This window comes from Spizellomyces punctatus, assembly GCF_000182565.1.
Source record: "Spizellomyces punctatus DAOM BR117 chromosome Unknown supercont1.4, whole genome shotgun sequence".
In the NCBI taxonomy this organism is placed as follows: domain Eukaryota; kingdom Fungi; phylum Chytridiomycota; class Chytridiomycetes; order Spizellomycetales; family Spizellomycetaceae; genus Spizellomyces; species Spizellomyces punctatus.
The window spans coordinates 498,676-516,397 of NW_015971540.1; the positions used below are offsets into that span (position 1 = coordinate 498,676).

Sequence of the window (17,722 nt, forward strand, 5' to 3'; positions counted from 1 at the left end):
GGCCGTCCATATCTTGCATCTTGTCCAGCTGAGTGAATACCCGTCCAGCTAGTCCAAACACAAGAACCACAGACTGTTTATGAAAGGAACGTATCGGAACTCAAAAACATCAACAAAAAAACAAACAAAAATTAAGTTGGAGAAACCAAGATGTAAAAATTTTGTGGCAAAAGCCTCGCCAGACCCAGGAACCAGGCACACGCTTTTCGGAGTGATGAGAGGCGCGGTAAGTTACAGAATTCGGGTCTTAATTTCCGACGAGGGATGCGCCCCAATTATTTACGATGGTAAGGTACTTTCAACAGAAAGTATGATCAATGCAAAAGTAGTCAGAAAAGTAAATCCTATCGTCGTCCTACAGGATAATAAGGATTAAAGCACGAATGAGCAATCTCCCATTGCACGCCTCTGGGAAGTATCCTTTGTCGTATATTTCCTAACTACAAGGTAGCCCATATGTTTGATGAAAAAAAAAAAAAAAAAGATCCCGTATACAAAGGATCGATCCCCAAAAAATTCCCCAGTTGAACGTGTCCGATATGAGACATAGCAGGAGACTCTGCTACATGGGGCTGGGACTAGGCGCATGTTTCATTCTTGCTCAGAGGTATTCCAAAAATGACAATGACCACGCCCACACAAACACATACCAACAAAGCATTTTTTTCACTTGGAAGGTATCTGCCGCTTTCTTCTTTCTCTTCCTTTTCTTCCGTCCTGACGACCAGTTACTTTTTAATTTGAAGAGTTTTTGCATTTCTTAACTCACCACCGCCAAGGAGTTGCCTTTTGACACGATCATCCACAGAATGGCTACGTTGCTGATAACTTCGTTACTCCTCTTTCTATTGCGTTGCACGCAGGCTGCCGATTTGAACCTTGGAATTCCGCGGGCAGGCTTCGTTATTATCCCATATTCAGATAAATTCGTTGCTTTTGGAGGATCACGGAGTATACTCATCACCAGTGAGTCTCGAGATAGATTTAAAGACCGCCAGAGTAAAACTCGAGCTAAACTCATCCTGTTCTATGCTATTAGATAATGCCAGTATTCTCCAGAATGACGCTGTTCTCGCGGGCACTGGTACAGTTGTCAACTATAAAGGCTGGACGGTTTCCCAGACCATTCTGCTTCAAAATCAGCCGCTGTTGACTTTTTCCTCCTCATGCGCCCCGTACGGAAATTCTACGATGCTTTGCTCCGGTTAGTTACAGTGGATTCTACTAGTTATACAGTTGTCTAACAACACCGTAACTGTTTTACAGGGGGATTGGATCACGATCATTATTGGTCCAATACGTTTAACTTGACGGTATACAATACTTCAAACTTGGCTGCAATGGATATAACTCAGTACCCAATGCCAATAATTCCGACACGTTGGGATCATGGCTCTGTGATTTTGGAAAACAAACTGTACATTTTTGGTGGACGAGGGCCTGTCAACGTTACGCAACCACCCAGTAAGAGATAAGTGATGCCTTTTCAGTCTACAATAGTAAAGCTGACATTTCTCGTATCAGTTGTTGAATTTGACGACCATTATGTGATCGACTTGGCTGCGGCCCCCTACGGCGCAACAAAGATTGTGTCCACGAAAACACCTGGTCCCCGAACGGGCTTCTGTATGGCAGCGCTGAATTCCACAGCCTATGTCTTGTACGGTGGATATCGCGAAACATCGGCAAAGTCATACTACGATGATACGTGGATTTATCAACCCTCAACCGGATGGGTTGATGTGACGTCCCGGACACAGGGAAATCCTTCGCGACGTGTCAGCCCTGCCTGTACTACTCTGAACGGCCGTGTTTACATGTTTGGTGGATGGGGACCGAGTGTCAGTGGCATGAACGACGTCTGGGTCTTTGATGCTGAAATGTTGCGATGGTGGCAACTCTCAGCCGATTCCCCGAAATTGACAGGTGGTCGGCCGCAAGGACGCTACTACTGTAGAATGCATGGTGTTGGAAAACATCTCCTTATTACCGGTGGATTACGTCTGGCGCCGGCTGGTAGTGGCGTCGCGGACGACTCTGCTCTCTACATTTTCGATACTGTGGCAAATAAATGGGTGGAGAAGGTATCCGATATAGCAGATGTTACCGCCGGCACAGCTCCTCCCCCAAATAGTGTTCCTACATGGGCGATGGACGTAGGATCCCGAAAGGCCCAGACAGTAGGCATTGTACTCGGTGTGCTTGGTGGGTTGGCCCTTATAACTGGCGGAGCTTATTGGTATCTAGTGTATCGACGCAACAAATCGAACGATGGCGCTTTTACCGTTGGTCCCATGCAGTATGCCCGTAAGGATGACCTTGGTCCCAGGGCTTTGTTGCGATCCCTTTCTGGATCGTCTCGGTCTACAGGATCTACTACATTCTCTGGGTCCTCTCGGGGCTCCAACGGTCCTGGCTCCCCAGTACCTCCTGCCCGTACGCTATCGCTACAATCAACCCAATCACGCACGACTAGCAGGCATAGTTCTGGATCAGCGACACAGCTACCTGAACCTGTCCTTGCCACACGTGCTGTAAATCCCGTCATTGTCAACCGATTCGAGTTTCCAATCAGCCCGCCTGCCTATGAATCGTTGGTGGGCTCGAGCGGTCTGATGCTTCCAGAACTCTCTGCTGGCAAGAGTAGCGAAGACGATGCGGCAACAAAACTGAAAGGGCTTCCGCACGTTGGAAGCACATACTTTAAGCCAGGAATACATCAAGAAAACCTCTCAGGAGACGAAATTGTTATTGCACCCGGAGATACAGTCTATGTCCGGTATGTTTCCGCTGCTTTCACTTGTATCTTTGATATTTATACTTAAACGTTTTTCCATAAAGGGAACTTTATGCTGATGGTTGGGCCTGCGGCTGGAACGCAACCAGTCAAAAAGACGGCTACTTCCCTTACAAATGCGTTAAAGGGACCTCATAGACCTTGACTTCACCTTTTGAATTGTGCTTGGTCTTGGTCGAGCACTACATATTATATTTGTATATATTATCCGGAGCGCCTTCCATTGTATTTTGTCAAAGCATGTAAATGTAAATGACATGTATTCGATCACTGTTCAACTTGAAACTATTCGATCGCTGATTTTGATCGACGATAATAAGAGTTTAGGCCATATAGGCTGTCAATAATTTACATTACACTGATGGCATATCACATAACAAAAAGGCCTTCTTAGCATAGTGGTAGTGCGTCTGCCTCGTAAGCAGAAGGTCGCGTGTTCGATCCACGCAGGAGGCATAAGGGGGATGATTTGTTGTCATTTTTTGACATTAATTTTCATTTGGGGTTTCCTGCAGCCCGCCAAATGTTAGCGGCACGCAACACGCCAGCCACTAGCAGCCAGTCGAGCAGCCATGGCAAGCTCTTCGTGTTCTATTCGTCTATTTGTAAGATTGCCTCGTGCACCGACAAATTCCACGTCATCTGAAACCCCATTGCATTGGGAGACAAAAAGCGGCCGTATTTGGTTATTTGCTGTGGGGGAGCTGACACGTGGCTCAGCTGAGGCTTTTCTCTTTCTCTAAAAGTCAAGTCATTAAACCCGATAAGATTAGATTACCACTGCGCCCATCCATTATGTTTGCTGATGACGTTTTGCGACTTTCCCAATTGCTGGACACAACGAAAAGTGTTTGGGAATTTGTGCGGAGAAACTGAGGGGCTTTAAAGTGTGGTTACTTTCTGATGGGTTGTGCTGCAAGGGTTTTGTTGTGCTTGCAGAGGCGTTTTTATTATAAAGCCAGGCTTTGGAACACTTTCCCCCGTCGGACCTTGTTGTTGACCCAGGATCCATCTGGGTAGCGAAGCTGACTTTTGAACAAATGCTTACGCACATTACCGATTACAATCATCTCATGCCTGTGCTATCGAAACAGACCCGCTCTGACAGCGGTATAGCGGATAATATCCCCATTGTCGACTTGCGAGGTGCGACTCCCTCGTCCAACACGGGGTCCAACCTTCAATCGTCCATTATTCAGTCCCTTTCCAACAAGAATGTAGTGTTTCGGCACAAGGGTGTTGATACACTGGTGCGATCCATTCCTACCATGGTGCTGTATGATGACAAGGGATTGGAGATTTTTGATCAAATCACCTATGTGGAGGATTATTATCTGACTGAGGCTGAGATTGACGTGTTGAGAAGTCACGCTGAGGAATGCGTGAGCAAAATCGTACAGGATGGAAGCGTGCTTGTGGAGTTGGGCTGTGGGTGAGTCAAGGTGCCATGCTGAGGCACGTGGTTTGATGCTGACGTGTTCCTACCCAGATCAATGCGCAAGACAAAGTACATTCTTTCAGCGATTGAGCGGCAAAAAAAGCGGAATGTCACGTATTATGCTGTTGATCTCTCAGAGTCGTCCTTGCGTGAATCGCTTGGTCCGTTGACTCTGGCGTTTTCCACAATCAATTTTGTTGGGCTGCTTGGCTGCTACGAAGACTCTATCCAATATATTCGGGACACGATCCCGTCATCAACACCAAAGACATACCTCTGGCTGGGATCATCTATTGGAAATCTCAACCGGACCGAGGCTGCCGCCTTTTTGAGACACATTTGTGACGATGGCATGCAAATCGGCGACACGTTCCTTTGCGGGATTGATCGCCGAAATGAACCACAAAAGATTGCTTTGGCGTATAATGACACGAAAGGTGTAACAAGAGAGTTTATTCTCAACGGCTTGGATCATGTGAATGCAATTTTCGGTGCACATGTCTTTGACCGATCGGCATTTGAGTATGTCTCCATTTACAATCAAGTGGAGGGACGGCATGAAGCGTACTATCGCTCATTGAAGCAGCAGGCGATCGGCTTGCGAGATAACAGCGCCAGCAATTTCACTGTCAATTTGGAGGAGGGCGAGCTGATCAACGTAGAGTACAGCTACAAGTACGCGCGGGAGGAGGTCGATGAGTTGGTGGAACAAGCGAGATTCTACAATGTTGGCAAATGGACAGATGCAAAAGAAATGTACGATTTGCACTTGTTCCAGAAGCCTCCGTTCTTTTTTGAACAGCATGTTCTCGATGCGCCTTTGGTTCCCACCACTCTGGAGTGGGAGGAACTCTGGAAAGCCTGGGATACCGTCACATTGACAATGATCCCGTCAAGTGCACACCATCTTCGTCCCATCGCTCTTCGACATCCGTACATATTCTATTTGGGTCACATCCCAGCGTTCCTCGACATTCAACTGACGCGCGCCCTCAACACGAACTTTACACCGCCGGAACACTATCCTCGCATCTTTGAACGTGGGATTGACCCGGATATGGATGATCCCACTATTTGTCATCCTCATTCTGAAGTCCCCAATGAGTGGCCACCCGTGGAAGAAATTCATGCCTACAAGGAGCGAGTAAGGGAGAGATTGCGAGGTCTTTTACAAAAGATCGAAAAGGGAGAGAAATTAGACAAAAGGGTCCTCCGTGTCATATGGATGTGTTACGAGCATGAGGCGATGCATTTGGAGGTGAGTTACCATGAGGCGGATTTGAAGATGAATAATGCTGATGGTGTGGTACTCTTAGACATTGCTGTACATGCTGGTCCAAGCGCCAACAACCCTCCCTCCACTTCATTTTCTTTCACCGATTATAAGCACTTCCGCATCTCACAAACCCAAGCAACCGGCACGGATGCTATCGTTTACAGAACCTGATACCATTCAGACCGGTATTTACGATCCCGAAAGTCAAGACAAGGACGACTCCACACCGTTGCCGTCAGTCTTTGGTTGGGACAATGAGAAACCTGTTCGGAGTTACAGTGTCAAGCCTTTTGAGATTCAGAACCGAATGGTCACCACTGCCGAGTGGATCGAGTTCCTTGATAGTATGGACTGGGCCGAAGATCTTATTCCAGCCAGCTGGGGTATTGCGGAGCCTGTTAACCCTGATCGCCCCATCTATTGCACCAAAACGCCGTTTGGTCTCATTCCAACCGATCGGACTCCACACTACCCGGTCGCGGTCTCCAACGACCAAGCTCTTAAATACGCCAACATTAAAGGAATGCGTCTTCCCACCGAGGTAGAACTCCGCTATCTTCGCCTCAAAGAGATGAGCACTCATAAGCTGCGGGGCAATTACGGATTCCGGTCGTGGGTTGCAAAGGGTGTGGAAGAGGGCCAAGACGGCCCCGTCATTGGGGATTTATGGGAATGGACAGGGACGCTGTTTGATCGCAGCGAGGAGGATGGATACATTAAAAGCGAAGTGTATCCAGGATACTCTAGTGACTTTTTGTAAGTCCTATTGGTTTTTCAACTGTTGCAAAATGTTTCTCTAACCGGGGAATTCAACTTTGTAGCGACGGGAAGCATAATATCCTATTGGGCGGCTCATGGGCCACTGTGCCGCGCATTGCCGAGCGCGAGAGTTTTGTCAACTGGTACCAGAGGGGATATCCCTATGTGTTTGCTGGCTTCCGGTTGGCGAGGAGTTTGTAAATTGTAGATGCGGGGTGTACAGGATAACTTTCACATTGGACACTATTGTTTTTCAATATGACATTCTTTCCAACTATCTGATTTGTAGAAATGTTTAAGCAACTTTTGGCAATGATGAAAAACGCAGCGAAATGCAAAAGTAGAACGTTCTACCGCGCCCAAGACCTGCGCCTGCCCCTTCACCAGTCTCCTAAAGGATTGCCCTCCATGGAACACACAGCGTATCCATAACGCATGCTCTTTTGCTTTCCTTTCACTATTCATGGGGGCGATCTTTTTGGGATCCATGAGACGCGATGGCGCAGTTACGACAGGCATGGGTGTGGCACAGTAACTGACAATCAGACACCTTTTTTTGTCTTCACTTTCCCACGTTGTGGAACGAGTTACAGGAACGTTTGGTAAAACTGGTTCCATCAAACTTTCTGCCTCAACCCCCTTTTTACATACGGCCATTTCTCATCAATTTTGATGCCGTATCGCAAAAAAAAACTAATGGAGTGCAACCGTCTGGGGTGGGAAAAAAAAGTTGAAACTGTCGTCGGCAAAGTAAGCGATGGAGAAATTCGCCAAGTTTTTTTTTTCCCACAGCCCAAAAGATGGCTTGACTGCTGCAGATGCCAAGGTTTATAAAGGTCAAGGGTTAGAATCTCCCCTCCAGATTGTGTTTGACCTCCCATCCTTCTTCTCAACATGTCATCCAAAATTGCCATCTTTGGAGCTCTGCTCGCTTGCCATGCTGCCGTCACTAGCGCCCACTTGATGATTTCAAATCCCGCTGTTTGGGGAGGACGATCTGATGAGTTGGAAAACCCATTGCAACCCGGGAATGAAAACTGGTTCTGCCACGGTCAATCTCGAGAGTCGGCAAAGGGCCAAGTTGAAGTAAAGGCAGGAGGATCTGTCACTTTCCCCGTTCTTTGTGCCGCAGCTTCAAACAATCCTGGAGATGCAGCCAACATTTGCGGGAACGACCCGAATTCCTGGCACAATGGAGGCGGATGTGCCTTGTCCATTGCGTACAAAAAGGATGGAGTCAAACCAGATGATTTTGTCATGTTTTCTTCGAATCACGATTGCCCTACGCGAAACTTTGGATCTATTGACTTTAAAGTCCCCGCCAACCTTCCTGCGTGCGACGATTGCGTCTGCTCTTGGACGTGGATCCCACAAACCGCTGCAGACGAAATGGTAAGTGTGCATCAATCTGACGTTTTTGTGTGCACATTATCCCGAATAACTCATCGTCAACTTTTTTTCTGCAGTACATGAATTGCTTCAACTGCAAAGTGCTCAGTGACACCAATGGCACCGTCACTAGCGGTACCTACCTCAAGGACCATTATTTCGCCGTCCCGGGCTATGAATCCAAAGGTGGTGCCCGCCCCCTCTACAAGAACGTCCTTCCCAACGGTGAACTCAAAATTCAAGTAGCGACACCACCCGCGAGCGCCAATTTCCAATCCAACACGACCACCACGGTAGCCACTGTAAAGCCTTCCTCTACTTCTGCTGCCGTCGCTACAGGTCAAGCCACTTTTACGCCGGCCCCCACCCCAGAAATTAAGAGCGCTGGTCTCGTTTCATTTTCCCCCGTTGCATGGGGTTTGCTTCCTGTCGTGGCCATCTCCTCCTTACTCTTCTTCTAAACGTAGATTCTAGACCCAGATATATACAATACATAGATAGTCTTGCACTGCTGGCCAGCAAGACTGCACAAAAAATACAATCTCTAAATATAAATTAGATTAGCTACTACTGCTTCCCGCTTAAAAACTTGGTTGCTGAAAATGTGTTGGAAAATTAATTGCAGAAATTTACAGGGAGAAATTGGATCATAATATAAAGATATGAGCCGTAGTGAAGTGTTCAGCCGGCCTGCTTAGCATAGTGGTAGTGCGTCTGCCTCGTAAGCAGAAGGTCGCGTGTTCGATCCACGCAGCAGGCATTCGTTTATGAGTGCACTTACTTTTGTTAACTCGTTGCATGCGGAAACAAAGTGTAGAGTGTCCAATTACTTTACAGCGCTCAATACGAGGAATAAACGACCAGCTTCAAGATGGTTGTTTACTGGTTGTTGGGTATATCTTCCAAGTGAAAGGAGGTTACGCTCTTAACTGAACTCGCACGGCTACTTCGTCGTTGCCGCACAATAATTCCCTATTGCTCGATGGTTTTCCTGCCAACATGGTTGACCTTCACATTCATTTGTATTCGTTACATGTTGAGGCAAAGTTTAGAATTGTTGATTTATTTTACAGTGCTCAATACAAGGAATACAGCGACCAGCTTCAAGATGGCTATTTAATGATTGTTGGGTATATCTTCCAAGTGAAGGGATGTTACGCTTTTAACTGAACTCGCACGACTACTTCGTCGTTGCCGCACAACACTTTCCCATTGCTCGATAGTTTTCCTAGTACCAAATTTGTGGGTGAGATTTTCTGTAATATATTCACAAATCATAGGTTACTTACTCGAGGATATCTCGAGAAGCAGGTTTCAAAAGGTAACCGTCTGCACCCGCTTGCATACATTGTACATAGTCTTCGTGGAGCTGTAATGAGGATTAAGCAACGGGCAATGTTAGTCAGCTACCAACCCTCAAGCAGAAAGTCCATGACAGATGCGCTCGTCGGTCGTATTGTCCCGAGTAAAGCAAGTTACATACCGCGTTGGCTGTCATGGTAATCACAATGGGTCGAACCTTATCCGGGTACAGCTCCATAATCGCTCTCGTGGCAGTTAACCCATCCATAACGGGCATACAAACATCCATAAAGATAATGTCCACCAGAGTTCCTTTTTGATAGCACTCGGCTAGCATGTCGAGGCACATTTGGCCGTCGTGCGCGACGAGTGGGACTTCTCCGGTGATTCGGGAGAGGAGTTTGGCAACGGCTTTCTGATTAATTAGATTGTCTGTGTCGATGGAAAGATTATGAGTATATATGTGTGATGGTTATGCTCATTTTTTAACCTTTCACGTCCCTACCTTCGACGAGCATAATTTTACTTTTCCATTGTTGACCGTTGGGATGGAGGAGTTGCACATCTGGTATGGTCCTCTGAGCTTTTGATCGCCGGGCTGTTGCGTGTCCAACCGGTGCTGGTCCTAATTGTAGCAAGATGTGGGATAATTCATCTTGCAGCCTTTTCGTCTTTATCGGATCTGTTACTGCTATGACTTTCTCCGGAATAAGCCGATGTCGTATTGTTTCCATCTTTTCCCTTGACACGACAATGACCACAGGCATCTTTTCGGAAATTTTACATAATGCTTCATCATTTTCTTTCTGTTCAAGGTCGACATCTAGAATCACCGCAGCGAGGCCACCCTGTTCTACTAATTGGATCGCTGTCGGAAGATGCATAGTGTCGACTGGGATACCTCCGATGGCTTCTACAGCAGCATGGACGACCTCATATGTTCGATCCCATGCGCTCACAATCAATATACGCTTGTTATCAATTCGAAGGGGTGAGATCATGGGCGGTCCATCGTCGAATCCTGTCATATCGGCCAGGAACACGGCGGTAAAGTAAAAGGTTGATCCTTTGCCGATTTCAGATATAATACCGACATCCCCGTTCATCATATTAACCAGCTGGCGGACAATGGATAAACCTAGCCCTGTTCCACCATAATGACGACTCGTACTCGCTTCAGCCTGCGCAAACTCTTTGAATAGTTTTCCTTGGTTTTCTTTGGATATTCCGATGCCGGTGTCTGTCAGGAGGAATCTTAGGGCCACTTGACCTTGCCCATCCGTTGTAGGCGAACCAGTATATTCGGCATCCCTCTCTACTCGTAGGAACACAGATCCTTTTTGTGTGAATCTGCAGAAAATTGACAAACGTTACAATTGAACAACCCCATTCAGGCGTGATGTGCTATGAGACTTACTTGACGGCATTGGTAAATAGGTTAATAATGATTTGCCTCAATCTCAACGGGTCGCCTTTCACCAATGGATTAATGGTCGGATCCACGTATCCACCGACCCGAAGCCCCTTTTTATGGGCTTGAGGTGCCATTAGATCTAACACATCTTCGATCTGTGTGGCCAAGTTGAACGGTATCGTTTCTAGATGCATTTCTCCGGCTTCCAGTTTTGCCAAGTCTGAAGAAAGGTTTATATTAGCAAGTGGCGAGCATCGCAATGGTATCTCCAGCTAATACCAACCAAGAATGCTGTTGATCAGCGACAGCAGGTTATCATTGGAGGTTCGGATAGTTTGCAGCAAATCCAGTTGCTCTGCCGACAAATCCATCTCCAACAATAGATTGATCATCGTAAAGGTCGCAGCTAATGGGTTCCTAATCTCGTGTCCAACCTGCCGCACCCATGAACTCTTGTGCTGAGACTCAATCTCCGCTTGTTTTTGCAGTGATATATCTTGGAAGACGCCGATAACCCGTTTTGGTGTGTGATCTCTTGCTTTTGGTTTCACTAAAAGTGATCTCAATGCAATATATCGGAGCCTCTGGTTGTCAGCGAGAGGACCAGGGGTGACTCGGAAAGTGATATCAATGGGTGATTTTTGACGCTGTGCAAAAGCCTTGGCGACGGCTTGTTGATCTTCCGGAGCGACCACCTGCAACCAGGTTGTAGGATCATCTTCGAGTTCCATGGCAGATATGCCAAAGAGCTTAACAAAGGCAGCTGACATGTGTACCCATTTTTCAGGCAACACACCAGCATCGTCATTTGGTGGGGGACTCAGAAGGGAGCTATATTCACCCGGGGGGAGGATCTCGAGGATAAAGAAGGCATCCTGCGTTGTATCCGTCACCTGTCGAAATTTGTCCTCGCTAGCGCGGAGACTTGCTTCAGCACGTTCAAGTGCTTCCACCTTGTCTGCCAAGTCCTGATTAATTCCCTTCAGATTGATCTCTTTTTCGACCAGCGTAGATACAAGTGAATTTAAGGAATATGACAGCCGGGCGATTTCATCATTTCCGTGGACAACGGGAATTTGCGGCATCGCCGATCGTTTACGGATATTATCAGCGGCCCGAGAGATGGCCAGTAGTGGCGCCGTTGTGATGTGAGCAACGGTGTAGGAAGCTCCCACAAGGATAATGGCAAAGCCAAGATGAGCTAGTCCTAAAATCAACACCAGGCGATTTGGTGCCGCGAATGCAGTCGCTGTTGATTGTCGAACGAGGATGCTCCAGTTCATATTTATGCCTTCGATACCGCTGCATTGGCTGAATCCTGTGAGATACTGAACGCCTGATGGCCATCGCTCTACTCTCCATCCGGTGTGGCCAGCTCTGGCTAACATCAACGCAGAGTCGGGAGATTGTGAAATCCTGTAGATGGCAAAAATTCAGACAATTATTCTTTAAAAGAGTCATCGGCAGCCTTACCAGGCTGTACTGTTTTCAGTACTTCCCACTGGCGCTTGCACAAGGCCGTCCGTCCCTATAATGAAGAGCTCCATCGTTCCTTCCCGAAATGTTCCCAGTACATCCCGCTCGACCTTTCGTGTTACGGAAGCGTTGATGTGACTTCCAAGAACACCAATCTGCGTTTCGTTCATCGCAAAAAGTGGGAGAGCAACGTCCAGCAAACGGAGCGGCTCTGTAAGATTCAGAACTCTTTGCAACAGTACTGCACCGTGCACGTCCCCAACGAAACGGGGCGGGTTTGCAAATGGTGCATTTGCACATGCCTTGAACCACGGTCGAGCGGACACGTTTACGTTGGCTAAAACTCCGTCCGTTGCTGCCTACAAGATTCAAGGCAAAAAGTTCGCTCTGAATACCCGAATATCAACGGATCTCTTCCTAATCGCAACCCTGACCTCAGCCCGCTCAGAACACTACCTTCACAGTTCCATCATTCGTCGTAATCCCTATCCACGAATAAAGCTCGTACGTCGCTTTCGTCTCATCCAATACCAATTGGAGTGTAGCCGAATCCGTGCTTGGATCTCGCACAAATGGCAAGGTCGAAATGATGCGCATATCCCGGTATCGCGCATATATCGTCTCATCGATCGTCCTGGCCGTGGTCATTGCAAATTGCATAAGTGATAGGCCTGAAGATTCTCTGAGGTTGTTGATGACTGTGAAGCCCACAATGCAGGCCGATGTCAGGAGGAAAAGAATTGACACGCAGAACATTGCTACCGCCAAGCGGGACTTGAACCTCTACCTATTAAAAATGATGAACAGCGAATGCTTCAAAGTTTATATTACCTTTATCGACCGCCGGGGATCCAGCAATCGCAGAAACCTCTGAGTTCGTGTTAATTGCTGCTCGGCTCTGCTGCTAGTTCCCGTTGAGATATTGTTAGTTGACATGAGTTGGGAGACTAAGATATAGTTAGCGTACACATGCAGAGTTGTCCGTAATACAAGGAACCGAGGACGAGGAGCGCCATGGCACTTACACAGGACATCGGGTGCTATGGGCTTCCTAGCAAAGTACGCGCACGACGACAGTGAGCAGAATCAAAATTTGATGTAGATGCGCCGTGAAAGCACCATGCTTTACCTCGATGGCGTGGCATTACCCGACGTTTTTCCAGTATTCAATAATCTAAATCCCACCTCCCCCCGAATCCTCTCAATGGTGTCGTCCTTGTTCATTTGTCCAATGTGATGGAATGGTAAGGTATCATCGGTATGAGCGTTTGATAATGTTTCGGTCACAGTATGCATGTAGAATTTTGGCACAAACGGGAAATGACTGCAGAGCAAAGGGCGTAAGACGATCCCCTCGCGGTGTACGCCAAAAGGACAAGAATGCGTTCCCGCGGGATGTAAACCTTGCACGCTTTTGCCGCCCGCGACTGGGCGAGCTTCACAAGGGTTTCGCAGATCAAAACACAATTTCCTCGTCAGAAGCGTGACATCAAAATACCCTCAGCCAAATTGAATGCAAAACAATAAACTTGAGGGACTTGAGCAATGTCTCCCCTCTGCGTCCCTTACATCCATGGGCCTTAATTTAGGAACAAACGCTTCAAGGACGCAAGAACATCAACTGAACTGGCGCGATGCGGAAAAAATTCTGGATGATTATCTAACATACTCGGATCTACAGCCCCGACGGTCAGAACTCATCCCAAAAAACATTGCACTTTGTAGCAAGCCAATGAACGAACACATGTACTTGGCCTTGTTACCCGTGTTGAAAAGGGACGACTTTCAATTTGTGCGCACTCACTGCGTGATATCCAAAAGATCCAAATGGACAGCTACATGACCGCTTCACAGCATTGTAATCTTTTTTTTTTTTTTTTTTTTTTTGGATCACTTTTAGAGGGTGTTCACTTGTTGATTCTTCTGCCCAGTAATACAAGAATTCAATTATTCTTGGCTTCTATGTCATCTATTTAAGTATCATGCAATAAGTAATAGTAGATATTTACGTTGGTTTATGCACTGATCGTCGGCGTTCTTGTTCAATTTTTTCAACAGTCTGGCTAACAGATCCTTCTCGCACACCATCTCCACTGAGAAACTCTCTAACCAAAACATCATTGTGTTCCTTGTATCCCCCTGCACCTGGGTAAAAAGGAAAGCAGATTAATAAATGGGCAGCAGTTGTTACATCGAAACTGCCACATACCTCTACCTCCGCCGTGTGAGACCACCCGGTGGTGAAGACCAGTACTTTCACGTCTTGCTGGTTCAGCAGCTGCCGCTGCTATCACATCAACGTCAGGATTATCATCACGCCGATGTTCCTTCTGGTATTCGTCCCCATGCTCCGGCTCAAATCCTTCTCCAGCATGATAAGGGACTGGATAGCCCCCAGATGGCTTACGTCGGATCTTGTGATCCGTTGGCTGTGCAGGAGGATTGAATGAACCCTGTACATCAAAGCTGACCGTTGCAGGTGGGTCCCGGCGAGGGAGAGAGTGTCCTGGTGCTGCGTGCTCCGCCTCGGTGAAATCGCGGTCTTCATGTTGAAATGCAGCCGACACACCGGCCGCTGCGGCTGCGGCTGCTGCGGAAGCAATTCTTTTGTAGTGTGTTCGGGATCGAGTCTCGACATTCATGTTCAGGGGGGGTGTTTGCGTCCCAGTATGTATCAGACGGCTGGCATCGCTGCCGATCCGCTGCATGTGATGCTGTTGCCTTGTCCTCTTGATGTTCTGCACCACGGCTGGCTGAGTGCCGCTATCAATCGACATTCTGCGCTGCTCCTCAACCCAGTGTTCGATGCGGCTATTGTCAATTTGTACCTGCTCCATTATGATGGGTGTAGTCTGCTCATGCAAGACTGGTGTGCGATCTTTGTCTCCAAGACTGGCAGGCATTTTGCCTTTTCGCTTTGATGCGTTCCTTCTTACGTCTGCATCTCGTGCTTCAGCTTCTTCTGCCTTCTTCTTCTCAGCATCACGGCTCGCCTTGATGAAGTTTCGCAGCTCAACGGACGCAGAAGACGAAGGGATCCGAACAACTGCTGGATTGTATGGCGGAATGTCTGAGGAATTGGCAAGTCCCATAGAAGGCAAGTGGGATCGAAGCAATGCAGGAGATGTACACCGTTTTTGGCTAGGCTGTGGGACAGATTGGGAGGTGGCTATTGGCTCGTTAGCGGACACAATAGGGTCCTTCAAAACCGGGTTCGGTAGTGGGCCCCTTCGTCGAGGAGGAGGGACTGGATGGCTACCGTTACCACCTCCATCAAACCGTGTATCGTCGTTGCCTGGCTTACGGGGGCCGCTTGCTTGGTCAATAGCTGATATGATCGCGCCAAATATATCTTTGAAGGATTTTGGGTCAGTTATTGCATCCTCCAACGGTGAAGCGATTACTAAGGATTCCAAAGGCCGCCTTAGAGGTGGAAGGAGGCGACTGTCAAAGGACGGATGGTGGTGACGCTCAAAGTTAGCATGCACAAGGAACGAGTAAGCCGTGTTGATGATATTTGCATGACCCTGCGCGCATAGACCCCATTAGATATGGAAAACCGCAGCTGGACTATGAAGAATATAATACCTGGACCAGCTCATGTAAAGCCCCTCCAACTTCTCGACTATATTTAGCAGCCTTGTCTACAGCCTCTTTTGCCGCGGAGACTCGCGCGATGCGCTCTCCTACTGCAGAATCGGCGGCGGATTGAGGAGCAGTATGCATGTGGGCAATCGCCGTAAACATAAATGTCTTAGATTTGATATGATCTGACCAGTACTGTAACAGAAAAGTACACGGTAAGCACTTGATGCGCTCTGTGATAGTGCTGAGCTTCTTCTTCCAACAAAGCAGACTTCACCTTTGGAAATCGTGCTTTGCAAAGTTCTGTTGGGGCATCAGCAGCCCGGCGAGCGACTTCGTAAAAGTCTGCTGTTTGCGCTGCAATTTTTGCGGTTACCCCAGAGCTCGCTTTTGCTGAAAGGAACCAAGCAACAACAAATCTCCGTTGAGCAATTTGTTGCGTACATGTTCAAAACAATACGATATTGTAACATACTGTCATTTGCCTTTTCGTAAAAGCATTCCATTGCTTGTGCCAGCATGAGCTCGGCCGCTGCCGTTAAGGTCGACTCGTTGAGGTCACTGGCCCGATCCAGCTTCGGTTTGAAGCGTGCGCACAATCTGTCCCGAATATAAACCAAGACGCCGGCACCTTTCTGGAGTCTCGTTTGAGAGATAGAAAGCCAATTGCCATAATCCGTTCTGAAGTACCTGAAAATAGGCAGCTGCCTTCCTTTTTCCATCAGGAGTCCAAAGGCTCTGCGCGGATGCCAAAATACTATACACGGCGGCTATGTTGAACAAAACGCTTGCCTTCTCGTACTGAATGCAATTCGTGACAACTGCGTTGATCATGCTATCAGAAATTGATTTCCTTTCTTAAAGCCCTAGAGTGCGGCGCTTACCTTTTCTATCGGGCACGAGGCTTTCATACCAAGTGAAGTTCATTTGAATCTTAGATGAACTGAGATGAGAGGCCATCATTTGTCAGACTTTCATGAAGCAAAGTGATCCTTACTTCGTCCGTCTCAAACGGAAATTTGGGCTCTAAATACAAAAGTTGGGCGTAATAGCTTCGGGGTACCTCGTCAGCTACTCTCGAACGCCAATGATCAAAAGAAGCACAAGCTTACTGGGAGAGTCTCTCAATTCCCACTTCAGAGCGTTCGGGAGCGCCAGCATGTATTCGGAGCTCGTTCAACGAGTACCAGTGTGCTTCGTTTGGCAAGAGCAATCCAGTGGTATAGATGGCCTCACGACGAAGATGTTCCTCTGCATCTCCAGTGTTGCCTATTTGTTCCTCCGCAAGATAAGTTCCCGCTTCACTCAACAAAAGTTTGGCCGGGGCGGCCGGATCGGTTTGCACATCCATACGTGCAGGGTTGCTCGGTTCCAACGTTGTAGAGTCTCTTTGGGCCGTATTTGACTGCATCAAATCTTTGTCTACGTGCATGCGACTCAATAGTGCTAGCATAGAAGGAAGCAAGGCCCTTTTGAAATTCAAGTATTGCATGGCCGATGCTTTCAACCCCCCGATAGATCCACTAGAGCCAGTCGTACTGTTGGTGCTCTTGGATTTAAGAAGGGATATGAATGAGCCAGGAGCCGCTGGATGAGGCCCAGATGCGACTTGAGAAGACAACAGCCGATCATTGCGCTTGACAGGAACAGCGAGAAAGGTCGAGACTTCACCATTGAAGGATATGTTTGGACCATCTTGGAAGGGAATATGCTCGGAGTATGGGGCTTCAAAAAAACGAGAAAACGACGGATGTATGACGGCCTCAATCGCCGCTTGCTCGGTCCGAAGCATGCCCTTTGCCAGTTATCCGTATCCTCCCAAGCGTCAATGTCACTAGATTATGTGTCGCTGCTCAGTGGCAAAAAGTGGAATCAAAAGCGTCATATCATATGTCGGAAAATAAATTTAAAGGTCCGCACGCATATTCCTGGTTCTTGATGACATTTTATGGGATCAATTAGGGCAACACATTATTTGAGCCCGAGCAGCCAATCTTGGCCGACTTTGGGGGAAAATAGAATGGATATCCAACCTGGACGAGTTCTGGCTGGTCCATCCGCAACCTGCGCTGCCAACAGTCCATGGCCATCTGTACTTCTATCTTTGTCTGGACTCGAGTGTGTTCCTCGATCGCCTGTGTATAGAAATCCCGGCTACTTGAATGAGTCCTAAACGGTATTCTATCACAGCTTGGATTTGAGAACCGTCGACGCATAGCTAAAGGAGAATAGCTCAGGTGTATTGATGTGATAACGTCACCCACAAAAGGACCAATACAGTCCTTT

General features: G+C 47.6%; 5 protein-coding genes and 2 non-coding genes across 8 annotated transcripts; 5 read left to right on the forward strand and 2 right to left on the reverse strand.

Annotated features, from left to right (window-relative positions):
* Positions 1 to 538: 538 nt before the first annotated feature.
* On the forward strand, positions 539 to 3,070 carry SPPG_02599 (uncharacterized protein). Its single transcript, XM_016750880.1, has 5 exons — positions 539 to 966; positions 1,040 to 1,204; positions 1,267 to 1,464; positions 1,525 to 2,779; positions 2,842 to 3,070. Exons 1-5 carry the CDS (start codon positions 810 to 812, stop codon positions 2,933 to 2,935), a joined length of 1,869 nt encoding a protein of 622 aa, XP_016610139.1. The 5' UTR covers positions 539 to 809; the 3' UTR covers positions 2,936 to 3,070.
* Positions 3,071 to 3,181: 111 nt separating this feature from the next.
* On the forward strand, positions 3,182 to 3,253 carry SPPG_10061. The gene has a single exon. It is a non-coding gene; the product is annotated as a tRNA-Thr (tRNA).
* A 385-nt stretch (positions 3,254 to 3,638) lies between these two features.
* On the forward strand, positions 3,639 to 6,552 carry SPPG_02600 (uncharacterized protein). The gene is made up of 4 exons (XM_016750881.1): positions 3,639 to 4,229; positions 4,287 to 5,493; positions 5,552 to 6,267; positions 6,333 to 6,552. The coding sequence occupies exons 1-4, from the start codon at positions 3,838 to 3,840 to the stop codon at positions 6,469 to 6,471; spliced, it is 2,454 nt and encodes an 817-aa protein (XP_016610140.1). The 5' UTR covers positions 3,639 to 3,837; the 3' UTR covers positions 6,472 to 6,552.
* Positions 6,553 to 7,075: 523 nt separating this feature from the next.
* On the forward strand, positions 7,076 to 8,286 carry SPPG_02601 (uncharacterized protein). Its single transcript, XM_016750882.1, has 2 exons — positions 7,076 to 7,662; positions 7,737 to 8,286. Exons 1-2 carry the CDS (start codon positions 7,165 to 7,167, stop codon positions 8,118 to 8,120), a joined length of 882 nt encoding a protein of 293 aa, XP_016610141.1. The 5' UTR covers positions 7,076 to 7,164; the 3' UTR covers positions 8,121 to 8,286.
* Positions 8,287 to 8,347: 61 nt separating this feature from the next.
* SPPG_10062 lies at positions 8,348 to 8,419 on the forward strand. Its single transcript has one exon. It is a non-coding gene; the product is annotated as a tRNA-Thr (tRNA).
* A 242-nt stretch (positions 8,420 to 8,661) lies between these two features.
* Positions 8,662 to 13,502, reverse strand: SPPG_02602. Of its 2 annotated transcripts, XM_016750884.1 has the most exons (11): positions 12,981 to 13,502; positions 12,877 to 12,902; positions 12,683 to 12,798; positions 12,308 to 12,625; positions 11,849 to 12,210; positions 10,659 to 11,791; positions 10,379 to 10,595; positions 9,467 to 10,311; positions 9,143 to 9,393; positions 8,949 to 9,028; positions 8,662 to 8,887 (listed from the first exon to the last, which is right to left on the reverse strand). In XM_016750884.1, exons 1-11 carry the CDS (start codon positions 13,145 to 13,147, stop codon positions 8,776 to 8,778), a joined length of 3,627 nt encoding a protein of 1,208 aa, XP_016610143.1. In that variant the 5' UTR covers positions 13,148 to 13,502; the 3' UTR covers positions 8,662 to 8,775. The 2 variants fall into 2 exon arrangements, with proteins under 2 accessions (XP_016610143.1, XP_016610142.1); XM_016750883.1 differs by having other exon boundaries at positions 12,683 to 12,898.
* A 236-nt stretch (positions 13,503 to 13,738) lies between these two features.
* SPPG_02603 (uncharacterized protein) lies at positions 13,739 to 17,506 on the reverse strand. Its single transcript, XM_016750885.1, has 9 exons — positions 16,549 to 17,506; positions 16,434 to 16,488; positions 16,321 to 16,369; positions 16,127 to 16,257; positions 15,912 to 16,071; positions 15,714 to 15,829; positions 15,440 to 15,631; positions 14,061 to 15,378; positions 13,739 to 13,996 (listed from the first exon to the last, which is right to left on the reverse strand). The coding sequence occupies exons 1-9, from the start codon at positions 17,226 to 17,228 to the stop codon at positions 13,857 to 13,859; spliced, it is 2,841 nt and encodes a 946-aa protein (XP_016610144.1). The 5' UTR covers positions 17,229 to 17,506; the 3' UTR covers positions 13,739 to 13,856.
* Between the last annotated feature and the right edge of the window lie 216 nt (positions 17,507 to 17,722).

Bases quoted from the DNA above. Each gene is read 5' to 3' on its own strand.
- SPPG_02599 (XM_016750880.1), top strand. From the start codon at position 810: ATGGCTACGTTGCTGATAACTTCGTTACTCCTCTTTCTATTGCGTTGC. The intron at 967-1,039 runs GTGAGTCTCGAG...CTATGCTATTAG, and splicing joins ACGGAGTATACTCATCACCA to ATAATGCCAGTATTCTCCAG. The intron at 1,205-1,266 runs GTTAGTTACAGT...ACTGTTTTACAG, and splicing joins TTCTACGATGCTTTGCTCCG to GGGGATTGGATCACGATCAT.
- SPPG_02600 (XM_016750881.1), top strand. From the start codon at position 3,838: ATGCTTACGCACATTACCGATTACAATCATCTCATGCCTGTGCTATCG. The intron at 4,230-4,286 runs GTGAGTCAAGGT...GTTCCTACCCAG, and splicing joins CTTGTGGAGTTGGGCTGTGG to ATCAATGCGCAAGACAAAGT. The intron at 6,268-6,332 runs GTAAGTCCTATT...TCAACTTTGTAG, and splicing joins GGATACTCTAGTGACTTTTT to CGACGGGAAGCATAATATCC.
- SPPG_02601 (XM_016750882.1), top strand. From the start codon at position 7,165: ATGTCATCCAAAATTGCCATCTTTGGAGCTCTGCTCGCTTGCCATGCT. The intron at 7,663-7,736 runs GTAAGTGTGCAT...TTTTTTCTGCAG, and splicing joins AAACCGCTGCAGACGAAATG to TACATGAATTGCTTCAACTG.
- SPPG_02602 (XM_016750884.1), bottom strand. From the start codon at position 13,147: ATGCATACTGTGACCGAAACATTATCAAACGCTCATACCGATGATACC. The intron at 12,799-12,876 runs GTAAGTGCCATG...ACTATATCTTAG, and splicing joins CATAGCACCCGATGTCCTGT to TCTCCCAACTCATGTCAACT. The intron at 12,626-12,682 runs GTAATATAAACT...TAGAGGTTCAAG, and splicing joins ATCCCCGGCGGTCGATAAAG to TCCCGCTTGGCGGTAGCAAT.
- SPPG_02603 (XM_016750885.1), bottom strand. From the start codon at position 17,228: ATGCTTCGGACCGAGCAAGCGGCGATTGAGGCCGTCATACATCCGTCG. The intron at 16,072-16,126 runs GTACTTCAGAAC...ACGAGACTCCAG, and splicing joins AGGCAGCTGCCTATTTTCAG to AAAGGTGCCGGCGTCTTGGT. The intron at 15,379-15,439 runs GTATTATATTCT...CTATGCGCGCAG, and splicing joins CTTTACATGAGCTGGTCCAG to GGTCATGCAAATATCATCAA.